Source organism: Protomyctophum bolini, assembly GCF_963924005.1.
Source record: "Protomyctophum bolini genome assembly, chromosome: 5".
NCBI lineage: Eukaryota > Metazoa > Chordata > Actinopteri > Myctophiformes > Myctophidae > Protomyctophum > Protomyctophum bolini.
In genome coordinates, this window is record NC_137866.1 from 14,611,030 (window position 1) to 14,629,161 (window position 18,132).

At 43.8% G+C, this 18,132-nt stretch overlaps 1 protein-coding gene across 1 annotated transcript in view; it reads left to right on the plus strand.

The window, feature by feature from the left end:
• Positions 1-18,132, plus strand: part of bgnb (biglycan b) — a 39,765-nt gene that overhangs the window by 14,557 nt on the left and 7,076 nt on the right. The window contains exons 2-6 of the mRNA XM_080764388.1: positions 1,171-1,451; positions 9,757-9,869; positions 12,202-12,415; positions 14,293-14,403; positions 15,840-15,933. Of these exons, the coding sequence (XP_080620514.1) occupies positions 1,181-1,451; positions 9,757-9,869; positions 12,202-12,415; positions 14,293-14,403; positions 15,840-15,933 (803 nt within the window). The 5' untranslated portion in view covers positions 1,171-1,180. The remainder of the gene's footprint in view (positions 1-1,170; positions 1,452-9,756; positions 9,870-12,201; positions 12,416-14,292; positions 14,404-15,839; positions 15,934-18,132) is intronic.

An 18,132-nucleotide genomic window follows, 5' to 3' on the forward strand; every position in this document is an offset into this window, starting at 1 on the left:
TCTTCATGTTACACCCAGTGACTCCAATAAATAAGATGCTTTCTCTCTGGAGAATTGAAATGAGTGACCAACGAAGCGAGTTTGTAACATTCTGTCCCAGTTGGTTTCTAGAGAAGAAGTGCTTTTGGTCCTGCATGGCATGATGCATGCATGGAGTACCGTCCAGAGGGGATGTGAGCACTCCTCTCCAGCTCCCAGTCTTTCCTCCGAGGTGTGGCGTGCGGGCAGCAGGGTTCCGTATGAATGGAGACACTGTATATAGGGTGTTTCTGGTTTCTATTCCGAGGCTGCGTTACGTCACTCCTCCTCACGCCCCGTAGCGTAATTCGGTTCAGTCAGACATTTGCTTGGTCCAAGATAAACGGTTTATTCCAGTGGCGTTGTGTTGAATGTGGCCCTGCTCCTGTGGAGCGCAGTCATCCGTCCGCGACGGACTCGGATTAGAACCGCTGCTACTTAACATGGAAAGGAGCCAGCTGTGGTAGTTCAGTACGGATGGAAGCCTCCTGGGCGTCTCCCCAGGGAGGTGCTCCATGCGATGCAGCTGGGTGCATGGAGAGACCACGGGGCAGACCAAGGACCAGATGGGGGCATTATAGTTATACAGTTTATATCTCCATGTTGCCTGGATGCACTGTATATATGCCTCCCAGTTTGAAGTAGCTAATGTGGCCACTTGGGAAGTCTGCATGAGATTACCTCCGCGACCTGACTCCGGAGTCCGGATAAGTGGTAGAAGATGGATGGATTGACGGACTTACAGTATACAAATAGACCTGTATCATATTTTTGCAGTAGGCCAGTGGTTTTCAACCCTTTTCAATTTTCATATCAAGGCCCATTATTTATTCGGCATTTGAGCCACGGACCATGACCCAAGACCTTTTGTCGTCGTTGGATGTCCACAATTGATACCATAGAGAGAAAACAGGCAAACGTTGATCAAAATAACAATTCTTCTTTATCTACATTCTCTAATTGTGTACACAAGGCTCCATTTGGTTTAATTTTACACTCTCAAGAGTCCATGCATCGACCGATTGTCAAAATATTTACTCTTAGTTTTAGTCATCATATAGCTTAGTTTTTAATTTAGTTTTTATTTCATTTTCGTGGTAAATCAACACTAATGCCAACCTGTGCCCCCCCTTCCACCCCCCCTCCATGCAGGCGTTCTGAGATGTTGCCTCACTGCTGCCTCCTGCTGTTGCTCTGCATGGCGCGGCTGCTGCCCGGCCCGGCCTCGGCGCTGCCCTTCGAGCAGAGAGGATTCTGGGACTTCGCCATGGACAGCATGGACGCCGACGGGCCGACGACGACGCTGATGATGCGCGACGAGGAGGAAGGCTCGGCCGTGTCGGAGGAGCTGCCGCTGCCCCCCCGCCCTGGGGTGCCCGTGTGCCCCTTCGGCTGCCACTGCCAGCTACGAGTGGTCCAGTGCTCTGACCTGGGTGAGTGTGTGTGTGTGTGTGTGTGTGTGTGTGTGTGTGTGTGTGTGTGTGTGTGTGTGTGTGTGTGTGTGTGTGTGTGTGTGTGTGTGTGTGTGTGTGTGTGTGTGTGTGTGTGTGTGTGTGTGTATGTCATGTGTGTGAGTAAAAGTGGCACCTACTGTACATGCATTTATACAATAGGCATGGTAGCCAGAATGCTCGTCTTAAAACTCACCCTAATTGTTTTCCACTGACCTCACGCCGACCGCTCTGTGGGGTGGTTCTTGTATTCTCGTATTTGTTTTACTGAGAAAGGTTAGAAATATAAGTTTAGGGTTATACTGTAGCCATCGTTTTACTGGGGTTAAGTTAAGGAATAGGGTTAGGTTTTGGCACCGTTTTTCAGAGGTTAAGGTTAGGAATAAGGTTATACAGTATGTTTAACCGTTTAGGCATAGTTTACTGAGGAATACCAGGCAGAGCAGTTCCGCTGGCGACTGTGTTTTGAGGCGAGCGTTCTGGTATCCGTAGCCATTATCATAGGCATATCCTATAGTTCCTTTTTCCCTTTTTCTTCCAATTTAGTAATTCTGCCAATTCCAAGTCCCCTTATACCGCTGTCCCTTGTCGCTGTGATGCCGACAGTCTGTATCTGTTCACCTGACAGCGAGGATAAAATCATTGACTTTTGTCTACTATGGTTGAGGAGGTAGAGCTGGAAATACTAACGCTGAGCCTTGCGTGTACTTGGCTACTTGCTAGAGAACGAAGGCCCTCTTTGTCCATTATCTAACAGTGGAATTCCTCCTCGGATCACGCCGGTGTGTATTTTGATAAAGAAAGTCATCTCTTTGAGGAATTTGGCGTTGTTGACTTGGTTTTGTGTGTGGACACAGGGTGCAAGAGGGAGAGGGAGAGAGAGGGGGGGAGGAAAACAAGAGAAAGGGGAGAAAATGAGCTGAAATAAGTGTAAAAGAAAGATGGATGGTGAGAAAAAGGCAAGAGGGAGAAAGAGATGGATGAGAATGGAAGGATAATGGAACTAATGCAAGAAGAGACACTTCGATCGGGTGGAGGTGAAAGGTTAGTGACTTCCTTGCTGCCCTTAAGGAGAACTCGCCTCATGCTGTTCTTGGAATGACAACAACGGTTATAGGGGTGGGAGGAGGATGAAGGGAAGGAGGAACGGAGTAAAACTAAGCATACTTTAAATGCTTAGTATGAGGTATAAAGTACAGCTGCCTTGTGTTCATAAAACAGAAAGATTGGGTATTGGGTAAGACTGACGTTATGTATCTTTCAGGACCTTTCACTGCTTCGTCTCAACCATTACTCTATGGCTCTGGTCTCAGCCACCGCGGTGGATATTTTGACATTCCGTTTTTGTTTTTTTGGGAATGTTGCCACTACTGTTGAGCAGCCATAAACTACACAGGTTCATCCCGATGTTTTGGGCATCTTTGTAATGTTGGTGTTAGTAAAAAGCAGGTAAAAGAGTAACGTCTGAGGCAGACTAACATCAGTCACTCTACAGTTCACTGTAGTAGAAGAGGTGCAGGTTTACCCTGCAGCTATCTCGGCTCCGCCTACAGGAAATACGTAAGCTGCGACCATGGGACCCGTTTGTCTATAGGGGTCATCACCATGCTGGGTTTTTGGTGGACATTTTTGTCAAAATTGCCCGGCATGAGAATCTAAGGGGTGGCAGGAGGATGAAGCGATGGAGGAATGGAGACGAGGAGCCAAACTGTTCTCTGTAGATGTTCAGATATGGACGTATCTTGACCTCCGGCAGCACCGAGGGTCATAAGCAATTTGGAAGAATCGATAAATCAGGCACAAATTATGAAAACAGTATCAGTTTAAATTGTTTTATTTTAACCGAAAATCCGCGTACAAATGATATTCAATAATATTATATTCAACAGTTTAATATCCTGTTGCCAATTTGACGAACTGAAGAAAAATTTACGCTGTGCATGACGTTTTCTGGACCCACTGAAAAATTGCCCATACATTTTTTTCTATAGAGATTTACACAAATATTTATATCCATTACTTTAAGTCTAGAATCAAGCCATCCAGGATCCTGGTGAGTCATGACCATAAAACCTTTGATTCTGTGAAAAAATGTAAATGAAAAACACTAAACAAAGGGTATTTATTAAATGTAGTATATCATATAATTAAATATTGAAATATATTTTTTTCTACAGAATCAAAGGTTTTATGATCATTTATGGTTCACCAGAATCGACATGCATAATTGTCGCATAATTGACATGCTTTTTTTTTTAAATCTCTGTGGTAAAAATTAATTTGAGAGTTTTCAGTGGGTCTAGAAAACCATGCCCACTGCTATCTATAGTGTTCATGCCACTTACTCCGATCTTGCACTTACTTATACAGTAAGTAAGTTACACATGATAAGTTGTAAATTATAAATGGTATCATTATCAGCTCTTCTGCACACTGCAAACTTGGGCCCGGGTTCCTCTGTTCCTTCGCTCAGTCAGCAGGTCTGCTGACTGAGCGGAGGATTTGGTATTTTGAAGATTTATTGCTTCATGTGAAGCGTTCTAGGCCTTCTATAATCAAGGGTTGATTGTATGCACCCACAAACAGACTGCTGGCATCATGGAATTCTTTTAAAATATGCATCTTACACAAGGCGTGGCCATGGGTGCACGTACATACAGTGCACAGACAGATGTGTGCTGCTCATGCGTAGGATCACACAAAGTCAGACTCTTGAAACCTGCCTACAGGTTTTTGGTTAAATTATAGAGCTGTTTCTTGACAGTCTATGTATCAACAAAGCCTAAGACACTGCTCATTAACTTACAATATAAATTATCTTTTTTTTTCTTTTAATTGTTTTAGGGCTTCTTGTCTCAATGTACATCCATAACACTGTATAATTGCATATGCATCACTTTGCATCTACAGGTGATACAGTAAAAGTACAATATTTGCTGAAATGTAGTGCAGTAGAAGTAAAATTAGAGAAACTTTGACATACTCAAGTAAAGTACAAATACGTAAAAAAATTACTGAAGTACAGTACTTATAAGTAAACGTACTTTCCACCCCTTTTGTACAGTATAGCTATAGCCTGCATGTACATCATTCAATGGTGTTTATGGTAACAAGCATTCCTCACATTTATATACACTGTAACTCACACTACTTTCAGCCTGGCATCTCCATTTCAGGAATGTCATTATAGCGAACCTCCTCTGAAGTTCTCGGAGATTTCTGAAAGTGCATCAAATTTGCCTTTATAAGTGGCTAATAAGCCCTGTCTGTGTTTTTAGACATAATACTGTAAGTTTTGTTGAATCATCATTTTACAAGCTGCTTCTATGTTTCCTGTCCCAGACTTCCACGGCGGGTAAATGTGGAAGCGTATAATTTGCGAGATGTCAGTGCTTATTTAGAACAGATGTATTCTGGCTGTGGCGTCTGTCTTGCTTCGGCGTGCGTCCCGTCGCGCATGATGTCGAGTATTTGTGTTGAGCGGTATTTAGGGGGCACCGGGGTTTTAGGGGGTGCTAGTTTTGTCAGCTGGCGGTAAGTACATGGGGATTTGGGGGCAGACGTGGGTGAATCGTTGCGGTTTGGGGTTTTACGGCGATGGGGAAAGGAAAGGGAAGGGTGTTTGCGTTCAGAGGATTCGATTCTCATGCCGGGCATTGGTGAAAGCTTTGGCCCAGTCTGTGGGTGTTAAGTGTGATGTATGGGGCACAAATGTGAGGGTTTGTTTCTGGCATATTAAAGACTAGAGGTGTGGAATGCAAATACTTTTCACTGCAGAGAGAAAGGTATTTACAGTACAGTACCTCCAGGTCACTTGTTTTGAATAATCATAAGCGGTATTAGTGCTTGTAGTGTCTGTAAGGTAATAATACACCTTCGCTGACCGTAGTACCCCAGGGTTCTATACTAGGACTCCTCCTTTTTTCCTCTACACCAACTCTTCGGCGAATGTCGAATGAAGATTCGAATGATCTTCTTACTTTCTGTTTTAATGTGTATAATATGAAAACATTTAAGGAAGTAGGCAAGACAAATGAGCCTGGATTGTTGATAGAAAGTTGTCATTCCATATACCGGTATACCTAATCTGATTAAGATTGATTTATATGCAGTCATGCTGTTGTGAAATGACACTGATGTTGGTGCCTAACTTCTAATACAATGTTAATGAAAAAAGAAAAGAAAGAAAGTGCAGCCCATTTCACATCAATTCAAAGGTGATATCTTTGCTGCTGTGGTGAAGGATACTGGACAAGTCTATTAGGTCCCTGCCACACAGCACCAGGGGCAGGGAGTGACATCAGAAGTGAGCGACGTGGCGATGTGAGCCTAACATCAGGGAGAGGTTTTGGAGCCAGAAGGGAGACGCGTCTGGGACGTGTGGAGCCAACGTTGAGCCTACCATCAGGGAGAGGTGCTGAAGGGTTTGATCCTGCCTGATGACATGGATTGAAGGGTGTGGGTCGGCCAAAGCAGAGTCATAATATCTAAACATAAGTCTCAGATAGACAGCTCTGGCTAGAAAGCTTTGAGTCAGACATGGTCAGTGGAAGAGTAGGTCCCATGCCGTGGGGCGACTTGGCAGGCACGCAGGCAGGGTTGAATCATGGCTGTGGTCCCTGGGGATCGCGTCCTGCCCTGCCCTCATGGGGGTTCACTGTACCCAGCCTGTCTGGTCCGTGCAGCCAGGCCACATCTTCACTGTACCCTGGCCTGTCTGGTTCCTGCAGGCCACATCTTAGCACACAGCCCCATGATGTGGTCATGTTAATAACCAAGTGGGTTTTCATCCAGTGAGAGCTGCTGCTGCTGGTTTCATTTTTCCAGACAGACACATTACTGGAACGGTGGCTCGCTTGAGCAACAGGTGCTCAGTGGTGGAAAGTAACTAAGTTAATTTACTTAAGTACTCTAATTTCCATTACTTTTACTTCTACTCCACTATAGGAAGCACAAGTACTTTTAATACACTATACTTATTTGAAAACTTTAGTTACTAGTTACTGTGTAGATTTTGATTACTATTACAAGCCATATAGACGGTAACCATTTCGGCCAATTGAAAATAGCCGATCTACAAGCTCACATTGCTCATGCTTCCTTCAATGCATGAGGAGTGAGCAGGCCGCTTCTTTTCACCTGACAGGGTGGAGTTTCCGCGTTTGGACATAGCACGTGGCAGGAACACGTTAATCCAACCAGTTCCTGGCCAGGGGGAGGCAGTTTAGAGACCAGAATTACTGTATGTTTTTTGTGAGGGTACCCACTACCTACCCTAGGCGATGCAAACTCCAGTGCGACACTCTTGTATGATGAAGAATTAAATATGCACATACAAGGTTTCACTTTCTGCCCGACAGCGAGAATATGGAACAAAATGGACTTACGTACAGTACACAGTCCAGACCATTGATGTCATTGGTGACGTGTTAATTAACCCCACATGTGTTATAAAAAGTTATAAAAGTGTTTTTATCATAGGTGTTTTATGTAAACCATGCATAGTTGAATGGGAATAGTGACTTCACCACATATTAACACATAACACACATATGGTATACACTATTAACACACACTGTACAGTAACTTATAGCTCTATCACCTCATCTACACAGGCAAGGAGCAAGTGTTCCCACAGCGATATCGTGTGACAAACTGTCCTTATATGGAGCATTGGCCAATGCGTTGCGACGTAGCCTGAACCAATCGCGTGCGTGTGTGCGTGCACACATGGTGTTAGGGTTCTTCCTACGCCCGTTTTATTTGATGTGTGATTCTGTTAATGGCATTTAAGGGACATCGTTTGCGACTTCAGTCAAACCAAAACCAGCTGCGAAACATCTGGTGTCCCCATCTGTTGGGAGGCAAGTGTGTGTGTGTGTGTGTGTGTGTGTGTGTGTGTGTGTGTGTGTGTGTGTGTGTGTGTGTGTGTGTGTGTGATAGAGTATTAAAAGGATAGAGACTGAACCGGAGCGACCCCCCGCGCTATTCGTCTCAGTGGAAGTAGCTCAGTGGCGTTTTGAAGCACGCGGAAGAATCGTCTAATTCCGCATTTGGGCAACAAAATTTGGTGCCCAAAATGCGGAACTGGCGTGCGTGTGTGTCCAATCTGCCCATGTCTATGACTCATCAGTAATACCCCATACACAGGTTTCTTCCCTTTGATCTGAGTATTGGACAGTGATGGAAAAAGTTCTAAAAAAAAATTCTTAAGTAAACAATACGTATTCATTATGCAGAATGTCCCTTTTAAGTTTTCAAATGTTTTAACATCTTTTGAAAACTAGCAGATCTACAAGCATCGCGACGCATTGTGATCTTGTAGATCGGCTATTTTCATATGTAGTGGGGTAAAAAGTACAATATTTTGGATATAGTGGAGGTATTAGGAATCAGAAATACTCAAGGAAAGTACAACTACCTCAATTATACTTAAATACAGTATGCGTAAATGTACTTCAGTCACTTTCCACCACTCAGTGCTGGACCTCCATGGTTGTGTCTTCTGTCTTTGGCATTTCTTTCTATGTCTAAAACAACAAAGCAGGGAGGCTGAGGGTGCTTATTTCAAACGTTTGCGTGTGTGGCAACGTGCGATTGCTTTTAATCCCTGGGCAGTTCTGATGGAGGGTTAAGAATAATACACAGCTGTTTGTTTGACAAGTTGGTGACTAAGATGTCCGACCTAGACCAAGTGGTTGCCAAACTTTTTAGTCCGTCACCCAAAAGAGAAATGTTATGTCTGCCCAGGACCCAAGCTAGTGACAATAGCAGATCTGCAAGCCTCATTTGACTTCCTGAAATTACTGGGGGAAAGAAATCGTTGAATTATTTATTTTTTTGAAAATGTTTTGAAATAATAATAATTTTAAACAAAATGTAGCAAACAAACAAGGGGAAACATACACATGTGTCTGGACCCACAAACGGGTCCCGACCCTGTGTTTGGGAACCAGTGCCCTAGACAGTAAACTACATAACTATACTGTCCATGCATGAATACCGTACAGTCATCATGACGTCCGTTCACAATATGACAACAATATGACAACGTCTACTGTAAATAGAAGACTGCTTTCATTTGAAAACAACACAAACATCAAAACCATACATATACACAAACACACAAATAGGTCATTCCCTTCCTAACCCCCCTCCCTTCCTCCAAACACACAAACAAACAAACAAAACCTAGGAACTGGGGTGTCACCCGATAGCAAAGTGGTTAGTGCACGATCCACACGGGCACCAAAAACCCCTTGATCAGCGATTATCCCTGGTTTGATTCCTAGCCGGCTGGACACCTTAATATAAATGATGTCATTCCGCTACTCTCTCCACATTTCTTTTGTCTCTCTCCACTCTCCGCTGTCAGTAAAGGCTTAGAAATGCCCCCCCCCCCCCCCAAAAAACCCAAACAACAATCAAACACAAACAAACAAGTAACAAACAAAGCAAAATCATCAAATGCGACAATCATTTGCCAACATGGCAAAGGAAGTTGTGAGTCTAGTAATGAATGGAATAATGAAGGCTGAGCACAGATTGCCGACTCTGAACACGAACAGTCAGGAACACACCACGTCCTCAAGAGTTGACATACAGTAAAATAAACATAAAATATGAAACTTAACTATCAACTGACCTCATCACACTTAACACCCACAGTCATATTTTTTTTAATATGAAATTTGATTTAGTTTTGTCATATTTTAGTCATCTGAAATGTTTTAGTTTAAGTCTAGTTATGCACAGTTGATTTTGACGTAAAAATATATATTTTGGCGGGCCTTGATGGCGTCGTAAATGCTAATTGTACACACGCACGCATAGGCCTACAGCAAATCTACAAGCTTGTGAGCGTGTTGTGTGCTTGTAGATCTGCTATTTTCAGAGCGCGAAACCCGAGCGTAACCAAACAAACTGGATCTCTTCTCCACTAGTCCCTTCCTAACATTTTAGTGTTGTTGTTGTCAATATATTTATATATTTAATACATTATATTTAGTCATAGATTTAGTCATCATAGCTTAGTTTTATTTTGTTTTCATCAGTGAGAAAGGTAGTCGACCAACATTTTTCTGGTTTTTTTACTCTCGTCAATGTCACTGTCATTCATATTGGTGTAAGTAGTTCATAAAGTAAATTCTATACGAGATTGCCATTATGCTTCGTGTGAAGGTCTGCCTCTACTATTTTGCCACAGAGAAGAGAGTTCTTTCCACCAATGGGAAATTGCTGAAGGTTTCGGATGCATTCTTATTGTTTTATTTTCCTTGGTTTCCAGGTCTGACCGAGGTTCCAGACAACATCCCTTCTGACACCAAGTTCCTGGACCTGCAGAACAACCGCATCACAGAGATCAAAGAGAACGACTTCAAAGGCCTCGCTAACCTCTACGTAAGACATGCTCTCCTCTGCTAAACGCCCAGTTTAACCAGGTTTTAACCGCTTATATACCATATCTGTGGGTCTCAAACATCTTTGGCTCAGGTCACTGTGGTAAATAACCTTTTCATCTGCGGCACCCGCAGCTGCTGCACCCCTAAATCAGTGGTTCTCAAACCTTTTCATGTCAAGGACCCCTAAATCGACATTTAGCTGGGGACCCCTTGGAACTCCCTCAAGGACCCCTTTCGAACCACCGCCCTAAATTACATTGTTACTTATAGCACCTCTTGTCATATTGACGGTACGTTGAGAGCTTGTAGCGTTCGACAACTCGGCAACTCACTAGCGAGCTCGGTGGTGTCTCATGTGGCTCAAGTTCGCTTGAGACGGTGGGCCTCCGTCGCGGTCTAGTCCATAGAGGTATAGGGTCTAGTCCGCAGTTGTTGTAGGCGAGAGGCAGAAGCGGGGCTATAAGCACAACCCGTGTAGCATTTAGAATGTCGCATGACGTTCACGCCACATAAACACAACACAGACTCGGTATAGCTAACAGCTATGGTGGACGACGTGCACGCCTCGACCCCGCTGTTCCTCCCGGAAATTTCACCAGTGAGGGGCAACGTCCCCTTCTGCGCCTCTATTCCAAGAAGACGGCACTGCCCGGCTTTGCTCCGTGGTGGGAAATATTGCTCGGTGTTGGCATTGCCTTGGGGCGATAATAATGTACTATTCTGTGCCGCAGTCGGGTCGCAACTCGAACAACGTGCACACCACATAAACACAGCACAGACTAGGTAGCTAATAGCTATGGTGGACGTGAGTGACGTGCACGGCCCATAAACACAGCACAGACTAGGTAGCTAATAGCTATGGTGGACGTGCGCGCCACATAAACAGCTCAGCCCTGCTTGTGTTGGCTCAGCCAGGAGTCAAACACCATTACGCCCATTTCCCCACAGCTCAAGAAGTCTCCTCCATTTGCCCCATTTAATTTCTCTCTCTCTCTCTCTGCCACCTTTCGCTCAGAGGGCTTTAATTGTATTAAAGTCTGATGTGTGCCCGGAGCAAAAAAAGGAATAGTTGATCCCACATCCTCTCTCCTCTTCTCTGAGGCGTTTTTTTTGCTGCTGACCTGCGTTCAAGAACAGTGACCAAGAGCAATATTGAAGCTGGCAAAAAAGGCGGCAAAAACGTTGACATTGTACACAATGGCATCTCTATTAGAGAGCTGTCTCACCTTCGCCTGTACCTGCCTGTCTGTCTCCACCAAATCTGCGAACCCATCGGCTAAAAAAAGAAAAAACAGCACCCTCTGCTGTTTGTTTCCTTTGAAACTTCCCATATGGCATAGAGTAATAAAAGGATAGAGACCGAACCAGAGCATTAGCCTCGCCCCCGCTATTAATTTCAATAGAAGTTGCTCAGTGGCATTTTGAAGTACAATTATAACTCAATGGCTCGAGCGAGCGGAAGTTTAGCCTAGCCTAGCCCGGACCTCAAATTTGAGATCCGGGCTTACGCACGTGATGTCATGAACGTCCGTCCACCTCCATGAAAGTGCTGCAATTCTACATTTCGCCAGTAGGTAGTGGCAGCTTCAACGTTGGATAGCCTTACTGGGGTTTTCATTCCCACTGTCAACGGTCTAATATATACACATTCTGAATGGCCTTGCTGACAGAACCGTCTGTCTGTCTCTCCACCTGTCTGTCATCTCTATTAGAGAGCTGTCTCTCCTCAGCTGAGTGACGGGTCTGCCTGCTGTCCTGACTCACTGTATCTGCTCATGCAGCTGGACATGAGAGAGGAGAGAGTAGGAGAGAGAGAGATGGGGGGGGGGGGGGGCGTGGGAGGGAGGGAGGGACTAGGGAGAGAGATAAGGGGAGAGGAAGGGAGAGAAATGGGGGAGAGAGAGGAAGACAGATTTCAGATTCAGATTTTTTTTTACAGCACTTAATTGATTATTTTTTACTGGTCCAGTAAAGAGGGGTTAGGCTCTGTCATCCTCTGTCTCCATCCTGTCTCTGTCGTTGTCCCCCCCCCCCCCCACCCCCCCAAAAAAAACAAAAAAAAACAAACAAACAATACAAACAACTAAGACATCATTATTGACAATAATGCTGTATGCATAACTCCCCATTGCAATTAATTAGAACTGCAGACTCACTCCAAATCTAATATAACGCTGTAATCTCATCGCTTCAGACCTTCCACTTTAGGACTATTCTATGGATTTGATGTATTACTTTTTGTTTACCTTGCTTATTTTAAGTCGCTCTGGATTAAATCTGCTAAATGGCTAAATTGTACACATCAATTCCCAACACGTTTCCCCATGTAGGCCCTGTCGCTGGTGAACAACAAGATCTCCAAGATCCACCCCAGAGCCTTCAGCGCCATGAAGCACGTCCAGAAGTTCTACTTCTCCAGGAACCACCTGACCAGCATCCCCAAGAACATGCCGCCCTCGCTGGTGGAGCTGAGGATCCACGATAACAACATCAAGAAGGTGGCTGAAGGAAGCTTCTCCGGACTGGGCAGCATGAACTGCATAGGTCAGTATAGTAGGTTCTGAATCAAACCTTCTCCGGACTGGGCAGCATGAACTGCATAGGTCAGTATAGTAGGTTCTGAGTCAAACCTTCTCCGGACTAGGCCGCATGAACTGCATAGGTCAGTATAGTAGGTTCTGAGTCAAACCTTCTCCGGACTAGGCAGCATGAACTGCATAGGTCAGTATAGTAGGTTCTGAGTCAAACCTTCTCCGGACTGGGCAGCATGAACTGCATAGGTCAGTATAGTAGGTTCTGAGTCAAACCTTCTCCGGACTAGGCAGCATGAACTGCATAGGTCAGTATAGTAGGTTTGCAAACTCACAGCTCATCCCTGTATGTAGCAGCCCCTGAATTACAATTATAGAGTGTTACTTTAGTGTTAATTATAGAGTTACTTTATAGAGTGTCGCAGTCCCGCCCCCTTTCAGAATGACGAGGGCACCAGGAAACAATTCCCAATTTTTCCCATAGACGTTTCAAAACGTATTTATTCAAAGACCTTTAAAGCCTCGGACAAAGCCAACAGCCGACGGGTTGACAAATCATGAAAATAAACAATTGTTTTTGGGCCGAACAAATAATTACAAAGAAGAAAAAAAGGAACCCAAAATACACATACACACACACACAGAAATGCCTCATTGAAGTCAGGGCTAACAATATTGCCACTTTAACATTTATAGACCTTCATGTAAATTTTCCACCTTGACTTTAATAGTTTGAAAATTGTATAGTTTCTGCAATTCCATCGTTCTTTGAAGCTCATTTCAGGCCAAAGGGCCAGACTACTGGAAGACAGTATTGTACTGTGGGCTACAATTTGAAATATATGAGATAAGATAACATCAGATAAAACTATCTTCATCCCCAAGAGGAAATGCAGTTACTGGAGCCAGGAAAATAGTTATTTAATATTTACTATATTTATTTATTTTTTGCAACAGACTATAAATCGAGGCTACAGTATACGCCCGCGTGACATCCTCCTCATACCCGGAAGTTATGCTGGAACACCTACTGAGTGGGGGGGGGAACGTTCTGGCCTTGACAGCCCATACATCCAAACAGAAAAGTCCTATCTGATTGTATTAAACAACGTTAAACTCACCAACATTGCAGCTGTATGGAAAGCTTGAATTATACTCTTTCTATCTGCAAAGTTTTTGTTTCATAAAAATCCACCATAAATGTTATGAGCTACTTTGTCAAAAACATTCCGTGAAGGTGATTATTGTGAAAGTGTCAGAGTTTGGAAGCGCTCGTTTTGAATAATGCAACATCCTGCTGCCTCCTGTGTTTTGTGACATTTAGAAACGGGTGATATGCAGGACCGTTGAGTGATTTCCATCGAGCGCTTCCAAACATCAGTTTGGAAGCAATGTTCAGTTGATACCGGGTACTCAATAAGTCCAAAGCTTATTGATACCGGGTGGTCACCTCACCACCGGCGCGGTGGTCACCTCACCACGTGGCACACTTTAACTTCTATGCGCGGCCAAAGGAAGCTGTCTTTTACGTCATTTCCAGGTTTTTAGACAGCTGGTGGATGGAAATTAAGCTCCACCCACGTGGCAGAATTCCGCTGGGGCAAGCTTTTCCGGGAATCTGGCCGACGCGGCAATCTGCCGCGTGGGTGGAGCTTCTTTTCCATCCACCAGCTGTCTAAAAAAACAGGAAATTACGCAAAAGACAGCTTCTTCTGTCCGTGCATGGAATCTAAAGTGTGCCCAGACCCCATGCTATTCAGCCTAGATAAGGAGGGCGTGTCCCGGTGGAAGAGTGATGCATGTGCATACTCTCTATTCTCCAAAACAGACAAAAAAAAAGAAAAGAAAAGCAGGAAAAGTCTCAAATTAATCGCTTATTGTGTCTTCCAGAGTTGGGAGGGAATCCCATCACAAACAGTGGTTTTGAGCCTGGGGCCTTCAAGGGACTGAAACTCAACTACCTACGCATATCTGAGGCCAAACTGACGGGTGTACCCAAAGGTAACTCTAAACACACAGCACTGCACCCTGTGTTACTTTTGACTGCATTTTTCTGTCTTTTGAATACAATTTCATTTAGTTTTTTCTTATTTTAGTCATCTGAAAAGGTCTAGTTTCAGTCGACTAAATATAAGATTTTAGTCAACTAAGGTCGCCTTCACACCAGAAAGCTGTGCCTGAGCCTCCATGCCCAGAAGAACAGGAGAGAGAGAGGGGGGGGACACAGAGAGAGAGAGGTCCCGTCCTCGACGGCACGACACATGCACGTTTTGAGTATAATTTTAGATTTCTCTGTGTAGGCTAGTTTATGAATTGAACACATTGATAAAGGTCCCTGCTGCGTTCACCCTTTGTCAAGTCCCGCCCGTGGTTGTGCCCCTCTTCGCACCCATTGGTTGCCGTTTCGTGGTTGGACAAAAATCCTTTCTCTCCATCCACTACCACTGAAATAACATTTTTCAGTTGCTTCGTATTGATATTCTGTGCATTCAATTCTTATTTTAAACTTGGTGTCAGTGAAAAGGAACATCACAGGTCCAGCATGGTGTTTTTCGTTTTTTTCCAAAAATTATGTTTTAGCCAATTCAACATAAACAAGGTGGAACCAGGGCGGAACAAGGCAGAAAGAGCCTGCTGGTTAGTCAGTCAGGGACCAATCAGAAGGCTGACAAATGAATTGCTGCGGATGACAGCGCAGTGTGAATGCAAACCGAGTCTAAGTATTAGGTGTGAATGCGACCTAAATGTACAGTTGATTTTGTTGACAATAATGTAGTAGGGAGTGCACCACCCGAGAGTAACCAAACATAAAATGACTTGTCTTTTAGTTCTCCACTTATGCCCCCCCCTAACATTTTAGTCTACTTATTAGTTGACCAAATTGTCAAGTATATTTAGTCATAGTTTTAGTCATCATAGATTATGATGTTAGTTCAGTTTAAAAAGGTAGTCGACGAATATTCCTCGTCCTAGTTGACGACATGAACTGCATCTGCCAGCCTGGCCTACAAGCACATGTGGAGCGGAGCCTTCACATGTGGAGCGAAGCCTTCACATGTGGAGCGGAGCCTTCACATGTGGAGCGGAGCCTTCACATGTGGAGCGGAGCCTTCACATGTGGAGCGGAGCCTTCACATGTGGAGCGGAGCCTTCGCGCTATCATGTGGAGCGGAGTCTTCACATGTGGAGCGGAGCCTTCACGTTATCATTTGGCATCTTAATTAGAGAGCAAGTTGTTAATTACAGAGTGAGCTTCGATATGATCTCGAGCAGTCCATTAGATGCCATTTATTTACAGCTGATTAAACAGGGGAAGAAATAAACATCTGTGTAATAAGTAGGTGAGAGAGACAATGGATGTGGGTCAGGATTGTAACCTTGAGTCGTGCACGGAGCCTTACAGCCTTAGTTCTGGTCTCTCTCTCTCTCTCTCCCAGACCTCCCAGACAGTCTCCATGAACTCCATTTGGACCACAACCAGATTCAGGCGGTGGAACTGGAAGATTTGAGTCGTTACAAACACCTGTACAGGTAATTCCACACCTCAGACTCAACGCACGACTGCCTTCAAACCGCTCCTCCCTTCCATCCTGGCGCTTTTAATTGCATTCCTGGAGAGAAATACTGGGTAATGACAAATGTATATATACTAGAATTTCGTGCGCGCTACGCGTGCACTCATCCCAGAGCGACTTAGCCACGCACTATGGGAAGAAATAAATGGCGGGAGTGGACTCCACATGTAGTAACGAATGGGTTATTGGAAATGTACCATTGTTTTGTCCTGAATATTTCCACAGCCTAAGTACTAAAGGATTGTGACTGTGGGACAGACATACAGTCTGACATACAATAGGCTACACGTGTGCACAGTGAATAAACAATGACCTATATGCCCAGAGTTCTTAAATTAACATAGTTGGATTTTAACAGAAAGACTGATAGATATTTCTCTCCATATACATATCAAAGACAATGCCATAAATCAGTCAAAGTAAGTGACAGACTCAACAGTAGCACACAGCATGCAAGGCAGCGATGCATGCATGCAAACATGTTTGTCCAGCTGAGATTTAGTGTCTCCATCTCTCTGTGGAAGATGTTGCACATGACCTGTACGGCCACACTGAGGTGCTCCAACACAAACACAGACACAAAACAACACCACGCTGTTTGTCCAGTTGACCCAAATCAACACCAATACCTAGACTGTTTGTCCAAAACACACTATCTGCTCGCCACGTTTCTACTTCGCCACAACCTAATGTTAGTAACAAATGTAGGGGAGAGCCGCCAAGGTTGTAACGCTTCACGGTTGTAACATGGACGTTATCTCTTGATTGGTCAACGCCACCATGACGCCATCGCGTCAGTATGTGTACAGCAACGTACTCTACGTGGCCAGGAAGTTTGAAGTGTTTACCTTCAAAATGCGTATAATTTTACACCTGGAGTATATGTGTGCTACAATTTTTGTCTTTGGTGTTGGTGAATAAAAATCCACATGGATGTGTTCATGCTTATGTTCTTCATTAGTTTGCATCGTGTTTAGACGGAATTCACGTTCATTCTGGTCTGTAAGCAACTGCAAAGAAAACTTGCAAAAGCGGGTCATTTGTAACATGTGTTACAAATGGTCCGCTTCCATTCAATGCCATTATATGTAATATTTACATATTTGACATATTGGCCAAGATTATATGTTCTAAAATTGTATTGTATTGTGTAGTGTATTCTAAAATTAGTTTAGGGTTGTATAACATTGTACAACTCAATCAATCAAACGTTTGTTTAATCAATGTATTGCCCCATTGAAAAAAAAGAAAAGCCCAAAGTGGTACAGCCGATACTATTGGCTGTGTGGCGAAAATAGGCAAAGTGCTCGGTGTAAGGGTGATATTTTGGCACAATCCGATTAATGAGAAAGAACAATGTTGATGTAACTAAGGGAATCGTCGAGTAATTTATCATCAGTAGCAAAGTCAAATACCAACAAAAATAAAAGCCTACGATTTGCATTTTTCCCCCTCTATTTCCCATGCATGTGCGTTTATATGAAAGGCCCCTCAATTACATTTTGTCACTATTTGCAGCAATGGGATGATAGTTTTATTTGGTGGGTATGTTGTGCTGGTGGTTTTGAAAGTAGCTCTCAAGTCCATAAAACAAACTAACATAGGCTACTTCTCTATAAGCAGAATCATGAATAGGCCTATTTAATTTATACAAAAGGAGAAGAGAGAGAGAGAGAGAGAGAGCAATGTGTTTGTGTCTCAAACTTTGTCTAATATTGTTTTAGAGCAGTGGTTCTCAAACATTGTCATGGCAAGAGCAAAGGACCCCCAATATTTTTTCAATCTACAAAAATAACCCCAAAATCGCTGATAAATTAAATTACATTACTTACTAATCGCTTATTTGGCAACACTGGCCAGCTTTTTGTTGCAGCTCCGTGGCTGGGAGTTGGGAACTTTCTGTTACAGTTAAATCAATATAAAAGTACCACACAACTGAAAAGTTTCGCGACTGTGTCCGCAAGTTAGAGACGTGTGTGGCTATAATGACGCACAGCTGTTATGTAATCGCGCGTCTCTAAATTCTAAGCGTGTGTGTGTGTGTGTGTGTGTGTGTGTGTGTGTGTGTGTGTGTGTGTATATATATACATTCCGTCGGTAATTCCCTGTAGGCTTCACGTGAATAATGTTGTGTGCGCGCGTGCGGAGAAATAGT